Source organism: Triticum urartu, chromosome 6 (genome assembly GCF_003073215.2).
Source record: "Triticum urartu cultivar G1812 chromosome 6, Tu2.1, whole genome shotgun sequence".
Taxonomy (NCBI): Eukaryota; Viridiplantae; Streptophyta; class Magnoliopsida; order Poales; family Poaceae; genus Triticum; species Triticum urartu.
The window spans coordinates 436193824-436209100 of record NC_053027.1 but is presented as its reverse complement, the minus strand read 5'-3'; the positions used below and the strand labels follow the sequence as shown (position 1 = coordinate 436209100).

At 45.9% G+C, this 15277-nt stretch overlaps 1 protein-coding gene across 1 annotated transcript; it reads right to left on the bottom strand.

Moving 5' to 3' along the window:
• Positions 1-13000: 13000 nt before the first annotated feature.
• On the bottom strand, positions 13001-14074 carry LOC125512281 (ethylene-responsive transcription factor ERF039-like). Its single transcript, XM_048677379.1, has one exon. It carries the CDS (start codon positions 13949-13951, stop codon positions 13262-13264), a length of 690 nt encoding a protein of 229 aa, XP_048533336.1. The 5' UTR covers positions 13952-14074; the 3' UTR covers positions 13001-13261.
• Positions 14075-15277: the final 1203 nt, after the last annotated feature.

Below are 15277 nucleotides of genomic sequence, written 5' to 3'. Positions count from 1 at the left end.
TTTTGTTTCTACTTATTTATTAAAATTTATTTTGTTTCTTTCTGCTTTTCATGTTTTGAACAGAAAATACTAGAGGTTTATAAAAGCTTTTTAGTTGATTCCTTTTGCTATTAGAGTTTTATAAAAGTTTTTAGTTGATTTTCTTTTTGCTATTAAAGAATATTATAGTTTGTTTTAGTTGATCATAACAGAATATTTTAATTGATTTTTTTGAGCTATAAGACCATGAAATTCAAAAGCATTTCAAGTGAACCCTGAAAAGGTTGAAAATTGGCATGGTATCATCATTTCACCCACATAGCATGTGCTAAAAAGTAAAGAGGGTTACGGTAAAAACTAGATGCACTTCGTGTACAAAATGGACAATCTCTTTGGAAGTATCAGGGTTTCACACGAAAACTCATCTGTTACAAAGGGATTTCATTTTTTAACTTATTTGAACTCCAGACTTTTTATGTGTTCAAAATGCACCATTCAAAGCCACATCATCAAATTTCAACCCTTTCTGACTTCATTTGTTATTTTTCATGCAACCATTCTGCTTGTTTGCCTCAACTACTTCGAGAAACATAATTATGTGTGCCTGTCACCGTACATCCATTGCCGGTTCATCTGCGTGCATTATATATAATTATGTGTGTCAAAAACCATTACAGGTTCACATGGATAGATAAGTGACCAAATTAATAGTAGTTCATCATCACATTAAAACCAAAGTACATGCATAGTTCAAATTGAACAACATATAGCTCTCCAGAGCATCTACTTAAACAATACATTGAAACTATGTAAAACCTTTCAATGCAACAAAATGTGATCATAATCACAACCAAGGTAACAATTGATCCAACGGCATAATGATACCAAGCCTCGGTATGAATGTCATATTTTCTAATCTTTGTCATCTTCAACCGCATTGCATCCATCTTGATCTTATGATCATCGAACACATCCGCAACATGCAACTCCAATATCATCTTCTCCTCTATTTTTTTTATTTTTTTCCTTCAAGTGATTGTTTTATTCTTGAACTAAATTTAACCTCTCGACAATAGGGTTGGTTGGAATTTCCGGTTCAACTACCTCTACATAAATAAAATCTATGTCACATTGGTCGGCATAATTGTCATAAACAATAAATGAACCAAATAGTTATAAAAAGATAATATATACCACATCTGAATCATAGCCAGGACAAGGGCCGACGAGGGCGGATACCAAAACCATCGCACTATATAATAACAAGCAATAATAAAAGTAAGAAAATTAGACAAGTATCTATCTAAAGTAAGAATATTTTTTCTTTCAGAAAGAAGATAAGAACAAGAGGCTCACCACGGTGGTGCCGGCGACGAGATCCGCGCAGGCGATCGACGGCGGTGAAGACGAGGACGGGACGTGACGGACCGCTAAACCTATGCAAATCTCAGGGAAAATGGAGTTTGGAGGTCGAGCTTCAAGAGGAGAAAGCTTAACTAGTGTGGCTCAGGCATTTCATCGAACACCTCATGTGAATAGGAGGTGAGCTAGAGCACCCAAATGCCCTCCCCTCGCCGGCCAGAAAAAACAAAGCACTTTGGAGTGCTCTGCTATGGCGATGGGGTATATATAGGCAGCTCATTTGTCCCGGTTTGTGGCTGGAACCGGGACTAAAGCTCCACCTTCTGTCCCAGTTCGAGCCACGAATCGGGACCAATGTATGTGATCCAAGAGCGAGGCCCATTGGTCCCGATTCGTGCCTAGAACCGGGACAAATGGGTCCTGATGAACCGGGCCAATGCCCACGAGGCCCCGGCCGGCCCCCTGGGCTCACGAACCGGGACGTATGTGTTGGGGAACGTAGTAATTTCAAAATTTTCCTATGCACACGCAGGATCATGGTGAGGCATAGCAACGAGAGAGGAGAGTGTTGTCCACGTCCCCTCATAGACCGTTAAGTGGAAGCATTATGACAACGCGGTTGAGGTAGTCGTACGTCTTCACGATCGACCGAGCCTCAGTACCGAACGTACGACACCTCCGCGTTCAGCACATGTTCAACTCGGTGACGTCCCGCAAACTCATGATCCAGTAGAGCTCGGGGAAGAGTTTCGTCAACACGACGGCGTGATGACGATGTTGATGAAGCTACCGTGACAGGGCTTCATCTAAGCACCGCTACAGTATGACCGAGGTGGATTATGGTGGAGGGGGCACCGCACACGGCTGGGAGAGATCTTTGTGATCAACTTGTGTGTCTAGAGGTGCCCCCTGCCCCTGTATATAAAGGAGCAAGGGGGAGGCCGGCCGACCCTTGTTGGTGCGCCAGGAGGAGGAATCCTCCTCCTAGTAGGAGTAGGATTCCCATCTTTCCTACTCCTACTAGGAGGGGGAAAGGAAGGGGGAGAAAGAGAAGGAAAGGGGGCGCCCCCCCCTCTCCTAGTCCAATTTGGACAGAGGGGAGGGGGGCGCTGCCTGCCCTAGGCCAGCCCCTCTCTCTTTCCCTTATGGCCCAACAAGACCCATTAGCCCCCGGGGGGTTCCGGTAACACCTCCGGTACTCCGGCAAAATACTGATTTTACCCGGAACTCTTCCGATGTCCAAATGTAGATGTAGACTTCCAATATATCAATCTTCATGTCTCGATCATTTCAAGACTCCTCGTCATGTCCGTGATCATATCCGAGACTCCAAACTACCTTCGGTACATCAAAACATATAAACTCATAAAACTGGTCGTGACAGAACTTTAAGCGTGCGGACCCTACGGGTTCAAGAACTATGTAGACATGACCGAGACATGTCTCCGGTCAATAACCAATAGCGGAACCTGGATGCTCATATTGGTTCCTATATGTTCTACGAAGATCTTTATCGGTCAAACCGCATAACACTATACGTTGTTCTCTTTGTCATCGGGATGTTACTTGCCCGTGATTCGATCGTAGGTATCCCAATACCTAGTTCAATCTCGTTACCGGCAAGTCTCTTTACTTGTTTCATAATGCACTATCCCGCAACTAACTCATTAGTTGCATTGCTTGCAAGGCTTATAGTGATGTGCATTACCGAGAGGGCCCAGAGATACCTCTCCAACAATCGGAGTGACAAATCCTAATCTTGATCTATGCCAACTCAACAAGTACCATCGGAGACACCTGTAGAGCACATTTATAATCACCCAGTTACGTTGTGACGTTTGGTAGCACACAAAGTGTTCTTCCAGTATTCGGGAGTTGCATAATCTCATAGTCATAAGAACATGTATAAGTCATGAAGAAAGCAATAGCAGTAAACACAAACGATCAAGTGCTAAGCTAACTGATTGGGTCAAGTCAATCACATCATTCTCCTAATGATGTGATCCCATTGATCAAATAACAACTCATGTCTATGGTTTGGAAACTTAACCATCTTTGATCAATGAGCTAGTCAAGTAGTGGCATACTAGTGACACTATGTTTGTCTATGTATTGACACATGTATTATGTTTCCGGTTAATACAATTCTAGCATGAATAATAAACATTTATCATGAAATAAGGAAATATATAATAACTTTATTATTGCCTCTAGGGGATATTTCCTTCAGTCTCCCACTTGCACTAGAGCCAATAATCTAGATTACACAGTAATGATTTTAACACCCATGGAGCCTTGGTGCTGATCATGTTTTGCTCGTGGAAGAGGCTTAGTCAACCGGTCTGCAACATTCAGATCTGTATGTATCTTGCAAATCTCTATGTCTCCCACCTGGACTTGATCTCGGATGGAGTTGAAGCATCTCTTGATGTGCTTGGTTCTCTTGTGAAATCTGGATTCCTTTGCCAAGGCAATTGCACCTGTATTGTCACAAAAGACTTTCATTGGACCTGATACTAGGTATGACACCTAGATCGGATATGAACTCCTTCATCCAGACTCCTTCATTTGTTGCTTACGAAGCAGCAATGTACTCTGCTTCACATGTAGATCCCGCCACGACGCTCTGTTTAGAACTACTCCAACTGACAGCTCCACCGTTTAATATAAACACATATCCGGTTTGCGATTTGGAATCATCCAGATCAGTGTCAAAGCTTGCATCAATGTAACCATTTATGAAGAGCTCTTTGTCACCTCCATAAATGAGAAACATATCCTTGGTCCTTTTTAGGTACTTTAGGATGTTCTTGACTGTTGTCCAGTGATCCACTCCTGGATTACTTTGGTACCTCCCTGCTAGGCTAATAGCAAGGCACACATCAGGTCTGGTACACAACATTGCATACATGATAGAGCCTATGGCTGAAGCATAGGGAAAACTTTTCATTTTCTCTTTATCTTCTGCAGTGGTCGAGCATTGAGTCTTACTCAACTTCACACCTTGTAACACAGGCAAGAACCCTTTCTTAGCTTGATCCATTTTGAAATTCTTCAAAACTTTATCAAGGTATGTGCTTTGTGAAAGTCCAATTAAGCGTCTTGATCTATCTCTATATATCTTGATGCCCAATATATAAGCAGCTTCACCGAGGTCTTTCATTGAAAAACTTTTATTCAAGTATCATTTTATGCTATCCAGAAATTCTATATCATTTCCAATCAACAATATGCCATCCACATATAATATTAGAAATGCTACAGAGCTCCCACTCACTTTCTTGTAAATACAGGCTTCTCCAAAAGTCTGTATAAAACCATATGCTTTGATCACACTATCAAAACGTTTATTCCAACTCCGAGAGGCTTGCACCAGTCCATAAATGGATCGCTGGAGCTTGCACACTTTGTTAGTACCCTTTCGATCGATAAAACCTTCAGGTTGCATCATATACAACTCTTATTCCAGAAATCCATTCAGGAATGCAGTCTTTACATCCATTTGCCAAATTTCATAATCATAAAATGCGGCAATTGCTAACATGATTCGGACGGACTTAAGCATCGCTACAGGTGAGAAGGTCTCATCGTAGTCAACTCCTTGAACTTGTCGAAAACCTTTCGCAACAAGTCGAGCTTTATAGACAGTAACATTACCGTTAGCGTCAGTCTTCTTCTTGAAGATCCATTTATTCTCAATGGCTTGCCGATCATCGGGCAAGTCAATCAAAGTCCACACTTTGTTCTCATACATGGATCCCATCTCAGATTTCATGGCCTCAAGCCATTTTGCGGAATCTGGGCTCATCATCGCTTCCTCATAGTTCGTAGGTTCGTCATGGTCAAGTAACATGACTTCCAGAATAGGATTACCTTACCACTGTGGTGTTGATCTTGCTCTGGTTGACCTACGAGGCTAGGTAGTAACTTGATCTGAAGTTTCATGATCATCATCATTAGCTTCCTCACTAATTGGTGTAGGTGTCACAGGAACCGGTTTCTGTGACGAACTACTTTCCAATAATGGAGCAGGTACAGTTACCTCATCAAGTTCTACTTTCCTCCCACTCACTTCTTTCCAGAGAAACTCCTTCTCTAGAAAGGATCCATTCTTAGCAACAAATGTCATGCCTTCGGATCTGTGATAGAAGGTGTACCCAATAGTTTCCTTTGGGTATCCTATGAAGACACATTTCTCCGATTTGGGTTCGAGCTTATCAAGTTGAAGCTTTTTCACATAAGCATCGCAGCCCCAAACTTTAAGAAACGACAACTTTGGTTTCTTGCCAAACCATAGTTCATAAGGCGTCGTCTCAACGGATTTTGATGGTGCCCTATTTAACGTGAATGAAGCCGTCTCTAAAGCATAACCGCAAAACGATAGCGGTAAATCAGTAAGGGACATCATAGATCGCACAATATCTTGTAAAGTACGATTACGACGTTCGGACACACCGTTACGCTGTGGTGTTCCGGGTGGCGTGAGTTGCGAGACTATTCTGCATTGTTTCAAATGTAGACCAAACTCGTAACTCAAATATTCTCCTCCACGATCAGATCGTAGAAACTTTATTTCCTTATTACGATGATTTTCCACTTCACTCTGAAATTCTTTGAACTTTTCAAATGTTTCAGACTTATGTTTCATCAAGTAGATATACCCATATCTGCTCAAATCATCTGTGAAGGTGAGAAAATAACGATACCCGCCGCGAGCCTCAATATTCATTGGACCACATACATCAGTATGTATGATTTCCAACAAATCTATTGCTCGCTCCATAGTTCCAGAGAACGGCGTTTTAGTCATCTTGCCCATAAGGCATGGTTCGCAAGTACCAACTGATTCATAATCAAGTGATTCCAAAATTCCATCAGTATGGAGTTTCTTCATGCGCTTTATACCAATATGACCCAAACGGCAGTGCCACAAATAAGTTGCACTATCACTATCAACTCTGCATCTTTTGGCTTGAACATTATGAATATGTGTATCACTACTATCGAGATTCAATAAAAATAGACCACTCCTCAAGGGTGCATGACCATAAAAGATATTACTCATATAAATAGAACAACCATTATTCTCAGATTTAAATGAATAACCGTCTCGTATCAAACAAGATCCAAATATAATGTTCATGCTTAACGTTGGTACCAAATAACAATTATTTAGGTCTAAAATTAATCCTGAAGGTAGATATAGAGGTAGCATGCCGACGGCGATCACATCGACTTTGGAACCATTTCCCACGCGCATCGTCACCTCGTCCTTAGCCAGTCTCCATTTAATCCGTAGTCCCTCTGTTCACCTTGCCATCCTTCTTATCCGCCAAATACTTGGGGCAGTTCCGCTTCCAGTGACTAGTCTGTTTGCAGTAGAAGCACTCAGTCTCAGGCTTAGGTCCAGACCTGGGTTTCTTCTCCTGAGCAGCAACTTGTTTGATGTTCTTCTTGGAGTTCCCCTTCTTCTTCCCTTTACCCTTTTACTTGAAACTGGTGGTTTTGTTAACCATCAACACTTGATGCTCCTTTTTGATATCTACCTCCGTAGCCTTTAGCATCACGAAGAGCTCGGGAATTGTCTTTCATCCCTTGCATATTATAGTTCATCATGAAGCTTTTGTAGCTTGGTGACAGTGATTGAAGAAATCTGTCAATGACACTATCAATAGGAAGATTAACTCCCAGTTGAGTTAAGTGATTATGATACCCAGACATTTTGAGTATATGCTCACCGACAGAACTATTCTCCTCCATCTTGCTGCTATAGAACTTATTGGAGACTTCATATCTTTCAATCCGGGCATTTGCTTGAAATATTAACTTCAACTCCTGGAACATCTCATATGCTCCATGACGTTCAAAACGTCGTTGAAGTCCCGGTTCTAAGCCGTAAAGCATGGCACACTGAACTATCGAGTAGTCATCAGCTTTACTCTGCCAGACATTCTTAACGTCATCAGCAACATCCGCAGCAGGCCTGGCACCCAGCGGTGCTTCCAGGCAGTGGCGGAGCCAGGATTCGAGTATAGGGGGCCGAGTACATATATTGATCTAATCTCGTTGGCAATTACTCGTCGCTGCTACTAAATTTGTCGATCGTTGGGGGGGCCAGGCCCCTGCTCGTCCCCCTGGCTCCGCCCCTGCTTCCAGGACGTAATTCTTCTGTGCAGCAATGATGATAATCCTCAAGTTACGGACCCAGTCCGTGCAATTCCTACCATCATCTTTCAACTTTGCTTTCTCAAGGAACCCATTAAAATTCAACGGAACAACAGCACGGGCCATCTATTTACAATCAACATAGACAAGCAAAATACTATTAGGTACTAAGTTCATGATAAATGTAAGTTCAATTAATCATATTACTTAAGAACTCCCACTTAGATATACATCCCTCTAATCATCTAAGTGATCGCGTGATCCATATCAACTAAACCATAACCGATCATCACGTGAAATGGAGTAGTTTTCAATGGTGAACATCATTATGTTGATCATATCTACTATATGGTTCACGCTCGACCTTTCAGTCTAAGTGTTCCGAGGTCATATCTGCATATGCTAGGCTCGTCAAGTTTAACCCAAGTATTCTGCGTGTACAAAACTGGCTTGCACCCGTTGTAGATGGACGTAGAGCTTATCACACCCGATCAACAAGTGGTGTCTCGGCACGACGAACTTTGGCAACGGTGCATACTCAGGGAGAACACTTTTATCTTCAAATTTAGTGAGAGATCATATTATAATGCTACTGTCAATCAAATCAAAATAAGATGCATAAAAGATAAACATCACATGCAATCAATATAAGTGATATGATATGGCCATCATCATCTTGTGCTTGTGATCTCCATCTCCAAAGCACCGTCATGATCACCATTGTCACCGGTGCGACACCTTGATCTCCATCGTAGCATCATTGTCGTATCGCTAACTATTGCTTCTACGACTATCGCTACCGCTTAGTGATAAAGTAAAGCAATTACAGGGCGATTGTATTGCATACAATAAAGCGACAACCATATGGCTCCTGCCAGTTGCCGATAACTTTGTTACAAAACATGATCATCTCATACAATAAATATAGCATCATGTATTGACCATATAACATCACAACATGCCCTACAAAAACAAGTTAGACGTCCTCTACTTTGTTGTTGCAAAGTTTTACGTGGCTGCTACGGGCTGAGCAAGAACCGTTCTTACCTACGCATCAAAATCACAACGATAGTTCGTCAAGTTAGTTTTGTTTTAACCTTCTCAAGGACCGGCCGTAGCCACACTTGGTTCAACTAAAGTTGGAGAAACTAACACCCGCCAGCCACCTATGTGAAAAGCACGTCGGTAGAACCAGTCTCGCGTAAGCGTACGCGTAATGTCGGTCCAGACCGCTTCATCCAACAATACCGCTGAACCAAAATATGACATGCTTGTAAGCAGTATGACTTGTATCGTCCACAACTCACTTGTGTTCTACTCGTGCATATAACATCTACGCATAAAACCAGGCACTGATGCCACTGTTGGGGAACGTAGTAATTTCTAAATTTTCCTACGCACACGCAGGATCATGGTGATGCATAGCAACGAGAGGGGAGAGTGTTGTCCACGTACCCTCGTAGACCGTTAAGCGGAAGCGTTATGACAACGCGGTTGATGTAGTCGTACATCTTCGCGATCGACCGATCCTCAGTACCGAACGTACGGCACCTCCGCGTTCAGCACACGTTCAGCTCGGTGACGTCCCGCGAACTCACGATCCAGTAGAGCTCGGGGAAGAGTTTCATCAGCACGACGGCGTGATGACGATGTTGATGAAGCTACCGTGACAGGGCTACGCCTAAGCATCGCTACAGTATGACCGAGGTGGATTATGGTGGAGGGGGGCGCCGCACACGGCTGGGAGAGATCTTTGTGATCAACTTGTGTGTCTAGAGGTGCCCCCTGCCCCTGTATATAAAGGAGCAAGGGGAAGGCCAGCCGGCCCTTGTTGGTCCGCCAGGAGGAGGAATCCTCCTCCTAGTAGGAGTAGGATTCCCATCTTTCCTACTCCTATTAGGAGGGGGAAAGGAAGGGGGAGAAAGAGAAGGAAAGGGGGGCGCCGCCCCCCCCCCTCTCCTAGTCCAATTTGGACAGAGGGGAGGGGGCGCTGCCTGCCCTAGGCCAGCCCCTCTCTCTTTCCCTTATGGCCCAACAAGACCCATTAGCCCTCGGGGGGTTCCGGTAACCCCTCCAGTACTCCGGTAAAATCCCGATTTTACCCGGAACTCTTCCGATGTCCAAATGTAGACTTCCAATATATCAATCTTCATGTCTCGATCATTTCGAGACTCCTCGTCATGTGCGTGATCATATCCGAGACTCCAAATTACCTTCGGTACATCAAAACATATAAACTCATAAAACTGGTCATGACAGAACTTTAAGCGTGCGGACCCTACGGGTTCGAGAACTATGTAGACATGACCGAGACATGTCTCCGGTCAATAACCAATAGCGGAACCTGGATGCTCATATTGGTTCCTACATATTCTATGAAGATCTTTATCGGTCAAACCGCATAACACTATATGTTGTTCTCTTTGTCATCGGTATGTTACTTGCCCGAGATTCGATCGTCGGTATCCCAATACCTAGTTCAATCTCGTTACCGGCAAGTCTCTTTACTCGTTTTGTAATGCACTATCCCGCAACTAACTCATTTGTTGCATTGCTTGCAAGGCTTATAGTGATGTGCATTACCGAGAGGGCCCAGAGATACCTCTCCGACAATCGGAGTGACAAATCCTAATCTTGATCTATGCCAACTCAACAAGTATCATCGGAGACACCTGTAGAGCACATTTATAATCACCCAGTTACGTTGTGACGTTTGGTAGCACACAAAGTGTTCTTCCGGTATTCGGGAGTTTCATAATCGCAGTCATAAGAACATGTATAAGTCGTGAAGAAAGCAATAGCAGTAAACACAAACAATCAAGTGCTAAGCTAACGGATTGGGTCAAGTCAATCACATCATTCACCTAATGATGTGATCCCATTGATCAAATAACAACTCATGTCTATGGTTTGGAAACTTAACCATCTTTGATCAATGAGCTAGTCAAGTAGGGGCATACTAGTGACAGTATGTTTGTCTGTGTATTCACACATGTATTATGTTTCCGGTTAATACAAGTCTAGCATAAATAATAAACATTTATCATGAAATAAGGAAATAAATAATAAATTTATTATTGCCTCTAGGGCATATTTCCTTCAGTATGTCCTCATGGGTCCCGATTCATGACTAAACTGGGACTAATGGGCTGGCCAGGCCCGAACCAAAGCCTTGTTTTCTAGTAGTGAGTAGAGGCAAACTAGTGACACTCTGTTTTTCTATGTATTCACACATGTACTAAGTTTCCGGTTAATACAATTCTATCATGAATAATAAACATTTATCATGATATAAGGAAATATAAATAAAAACTTTATTATTGTCTTTAGGGTATATTCCTTCAGTAGTTACTGGACTGGGTGGGATTCGAGTCTTCCACATGCCCGTCCTCATAATCTCCTCCTCCGCCCCCGTCGTGGATGATGTTGAACATCTTCCTGTCCGCGACGCCGTATGCCTTCTCCCTCGGATGAGTTGTGGCGAAGAAGACTCTGAGAAGAGCAGTGGCACCGCGTTTACGTCGACGATGTAAGGTACTTGCCCGACGGTGGTTGCCGTGCATTGCATGCCGAGCTGCTTGGCGGCGTAGTATGGGTCCTTGTAATGCTCTAGCCATGGTGGTGTCTGAAGGATGGGCGCCACCATCGTGGCTCCGCGACCCTGGCCGCGACCTCCACCACGCCCGCGACCAGCACGCCGACCGCCACAGACGCCATCAACACGCCCTCCACCTGCCTTCCGCTTTATGAGTGTTTCCTCCTTTGCGGCCTTCGCTTTGACACGGTGATTTTGCCGCGTCACCGAGTTGATCTTCCGGGCGAGGGTGATGCTCGGATCCTCCTGCACGTCCACCACCTCTATCTCCGGCAGGTCCTCGTCCGGTTCCATGCGTCAGCGGCGGCAGTGAAGAAGAAACTGGGAGAAAAGGGCCGGAATTAGGTGAAAAGCGGCGGGGTGGAAGAAGAGAGTGAGGGATTTTAGCGAGGAAACAGTGCGGGATACTACAAAATGACGGGCTCTGCCTTCCTTTTGGGTGGGCCATGGGAGTCCGACGTGTCTCGTGTCCGTACTCCTGTAAGGCCCCCTATGTTTTGTTCAGTTTACGAGGAAAATATTGTCCGGACCGCTCAGCGGATTGGTACAGGCCGGTATTGGATGACTTCCGGTGTCTGGATCGCGCGGTCCCAACGTATGCAATGGTTTAAGAGTCAGTGTTGGAGATGCCTTTTATACTACCATACTGTATAGGAACAGTATACGCACGACACGATCTAGTAGAAGGCTCCTCGAGGAGGGAACACGTCGATAACGCATGGGCGAATAGGTTAAGAAAACCCGAAAACAAGGATCCAATCCCCGCTAACACGGATGACGGTCAACAAGCGTAGTCTTTGTCCGTAGTCCTGACCAGACGTACTCCATCATCAAAATGAAATACTAGTAGAGTTGTACCACCAGTCCTCTCTCCCTCTCTCTATCCCTCTAAAAATGAAAGCCAGTTGTCCTATAGTCGTACGCCACAGCCATCACCCATCTCCTCCGTCCGTGTCCGTGGCATGGCATGGCAGTGCTCTCGTCTCGTCTCGTGCATCCACCTCACACTTGTTCAGCTATATCCCACACACAGTCCTCTCTCCCTTTCGCTCATGCATGCACGCACGCACGCACGCACCTGTCCTCCACAACGGACCAAGGCAAGGCGTCACACACACACACAGAGCACACACGGCACATCAGCCGCAATAACTCACACGGCGACGGAGCATCGGGGAGGAGGGAGGCAGCGGCTCGGGATCTCGCCTTATCCTCGCGGTACGACGCTCTCCCCACCCCGGCCAAAACGTACGTAAACATGGCGCCATTTACACGCGCGCAACCACTCCGCTGTCCTCTCATCCCTCCCCTCCCATGCATGCATGTCAGCGACGGACGGACGATCGCGCCAAAGGGCTCGCGACGAGGCGGACGCGCCCAAAATATTCCACCGCCGAGCCAGCGACCCGGCCCGTCCGCACGCAAGCGGCGCACGCTCGTCCGGGCCAGCCCGCGACGATGGCGACCGATCGCGCGATACAGGCACGGATCTCTCTTGCAACAAGCAGCCCCGCTTTTTGTACAGTCCACGTCGCTTTCGCCCTCCCCCTCCTGGCCGGCTCGCTACAGCCCTACGTACGTACTCTACCTATTCGCAAGCTGAGCGCGTGATATTTTCAGCTGCTTCCAGCTCTAATTTCTAAGGATTGAAATTGTAAAAGTTGGACGAATGAGAATATAAAAAGAGAAGATCGAATTAATCGACCGGCCGGAATATGGGATCGAGGTTGAATGCATGATTGCTGCCGGCGCTTTGGGCCGGATCAGTGGAGTGAGAGGACCGGTCGAATATCGCCGTAATTTAAAAGCCGCGTCTTTAAAGCATTTCGTGCCGCATTAGTCCAACAAATCCCGCTCGGCCGATCGCCTTTACCCTAGCGCTCGCTAAAAAGAAACAAGGAAGAAAAAGGAGATGCGGTGTTAATTGCACACACAAAAACATATTCTTGCCCCACAATCCACGCAAAGCAAATACGATAAAGAACACGAGGCTAACCCCAATTTGTACATGGCCTCACTCCTAAATTTAGTAGTACTCCAGTGGTTTTGCTTCCTTCTTTTGGTTCTCCAATGGTTCCGAAATGATTTCCGGCCCGATGTGGCAACGAGGGAGCACCTACGAGCCATACATGCATGCAGCGGCGGCGCGGCTTGATGGCTTTAGTACTCCCACTGCAGCGGCTCCTCCAGGCGGAACACGCCGGCGCCGGGGCCGGCGAAGGCCACGTCGTCGTCCCACGAGGAGGCGCATGAGAGCTGGCAGGACGGAGGGCCGTGTCTGAGGTCGAAGAGGAGGTCGGGGAGGTCGAACAGCGCATCCTCAGCGGTGTCCGGCGGCGCCGAGGCAGAGGCAGAGGCAGAGGCTGAGGCTGAGGCGGAGGCGGCGCTGGGTTCCGGGCCGTCGGGGTTCTTGGCGCCGGCATTGGCAGCTGCAGTGGCAGAGGCCGGGAAGTCGGCGGAGGCGGCAAGTGCGGCGGCCGCCTGGACGTCCTTGGGGGCGGCGGTGGCCGGGCGCGGGAGCTCGTGGGCGAGGTCGGGGAAGTTGAGGTGCGCGGCGCGGCCCTTGATGGCGAGGGCGGCCACGTCGTGCGCGCGCGCCGCCATCTCCGCGGTGGCGAAGGTGCCGAGCCAGATGCGCGACTTCTTGCGGGGCTCCCGAATCTCCGACACCCACTTGCCCCAGCTCCGCATGCGCACCCCGCGGTACGTCGGGTGCCGCCCGTCGTTGCGCGGCCGCTTCTTCTTGGACGACGCGGTGGTGGCCGTCGGGGACGGCGGCGCGGCCAGGGCCTCCGCCGAGGACGACGTGGTGGTCTCGGAGCCGGAGGAGGAATCCTCCGTGGCGCCCATGGCTGATGATACTGTGGTGGTGGAGTTAGTTGTTGGGGGAGTGATGAGCGAGAGCGTGAGGAGGTGAGTGGTGTGCTGCGGTGGGATGCGAGGCGAGGCGAGGCAGTGGGAGGTTTTATGATGAGCAGAGCAGATGAGGCGGAGGGAGGAGCAACGTGGAAAGGAAAAACAAAGCGGGGAATCGAATGGGGGAAGGCGTGAGGCCAGCGTGTTGGCCTTTGGGAACTGAGCAACTGATGAGCATTGTTTCTGAGCGATTAAACAAGTTTTTATCTTTTTATTATTCTCTTGCAGTTATCTTTTTTGTTTACAGCAAATAGACTTTATTCCTCGAATGGTTGTACTAATGTCATTTATAAGTAAATGAAAAATCCCCGCAAAAAAAAGTAGATGAGAATAAAGTCAAGGACGAAGAGTCCGAGAAGCTAGAAGATCTAGTGCTAACGGAGTACTCCCTCCGTTTGTTTTTAGTCTGCATATAAGATTTAATCAAAGTCAAACTTTGTTAACTTTGACTAAGTTTATAGGAAAAAATATTAAGATTCACAATATGAAATCAATATTGTTAGATGCATCATGAAATTAATTTCATATCATATAGCTTTGATATTGTAGATGTTAATATTCTTTTCTATATAGTTGGTCAAACGTTATAAAGTTTGATTTTAACCAAATCTTAGGTGCACACCGGAAAGAAACGAAGGGAGTACTACACTTTGCTAAACCATTTGCTTGACGAAAACAATGTGTATAAGAAACCTTTGCGAAATCCCCTTTGCTCGCGTTCCACAACACTAGTTACGTCTAGATCAACATACGAGTTGAGCTACTGCATAGCTTTATCTACCACAAAACTTGAACCGCCGGATATATACCATTCCGAATTGCAGTCATCTCAATCGAATAAACGTTGTTAACATGTGGTAGAAACCATGTTGTTGCCGCGATGAAGCTTCCACGATCACCCTGAGCCAGAACTCTCGTAGCACCAGAGAGCGTGTCCACATGAAATGAAGCATCAACATTTACTTTAACAAAACCATTGATGTAGGGCCAAGCCCTAGGTTGCCCAATCTTTCACAATTTGAAGGTGGATTGAGAGGAACACTCAAGAACAAGTGGAACAACAGGAATCACAAAAACATACACTCATGACCATAGATCCAATCACACATGTGCTCTCTCCACAAATCCAAACAAGACTCGCAAGATCTACAAACAAGTAAAGGAAGATAAGTAGATAGCATAGTTCTTCTCAAATCCACAATGGGAGATGAGGTCTTGATAGGTAGTTCTTCTCCAAATCTCAAGGAGAGATGGAGGTCT

What these genes read in the sequence shown, in the direction of transcription:
- LOC125512281 (XM_048677379.1), bottom strand. Translation starts at nt 13,951, where the DNA reads ATGGGCGCCACGGAGGATTCCTCCTCCGGCTCCGAGACCACCACGTCG.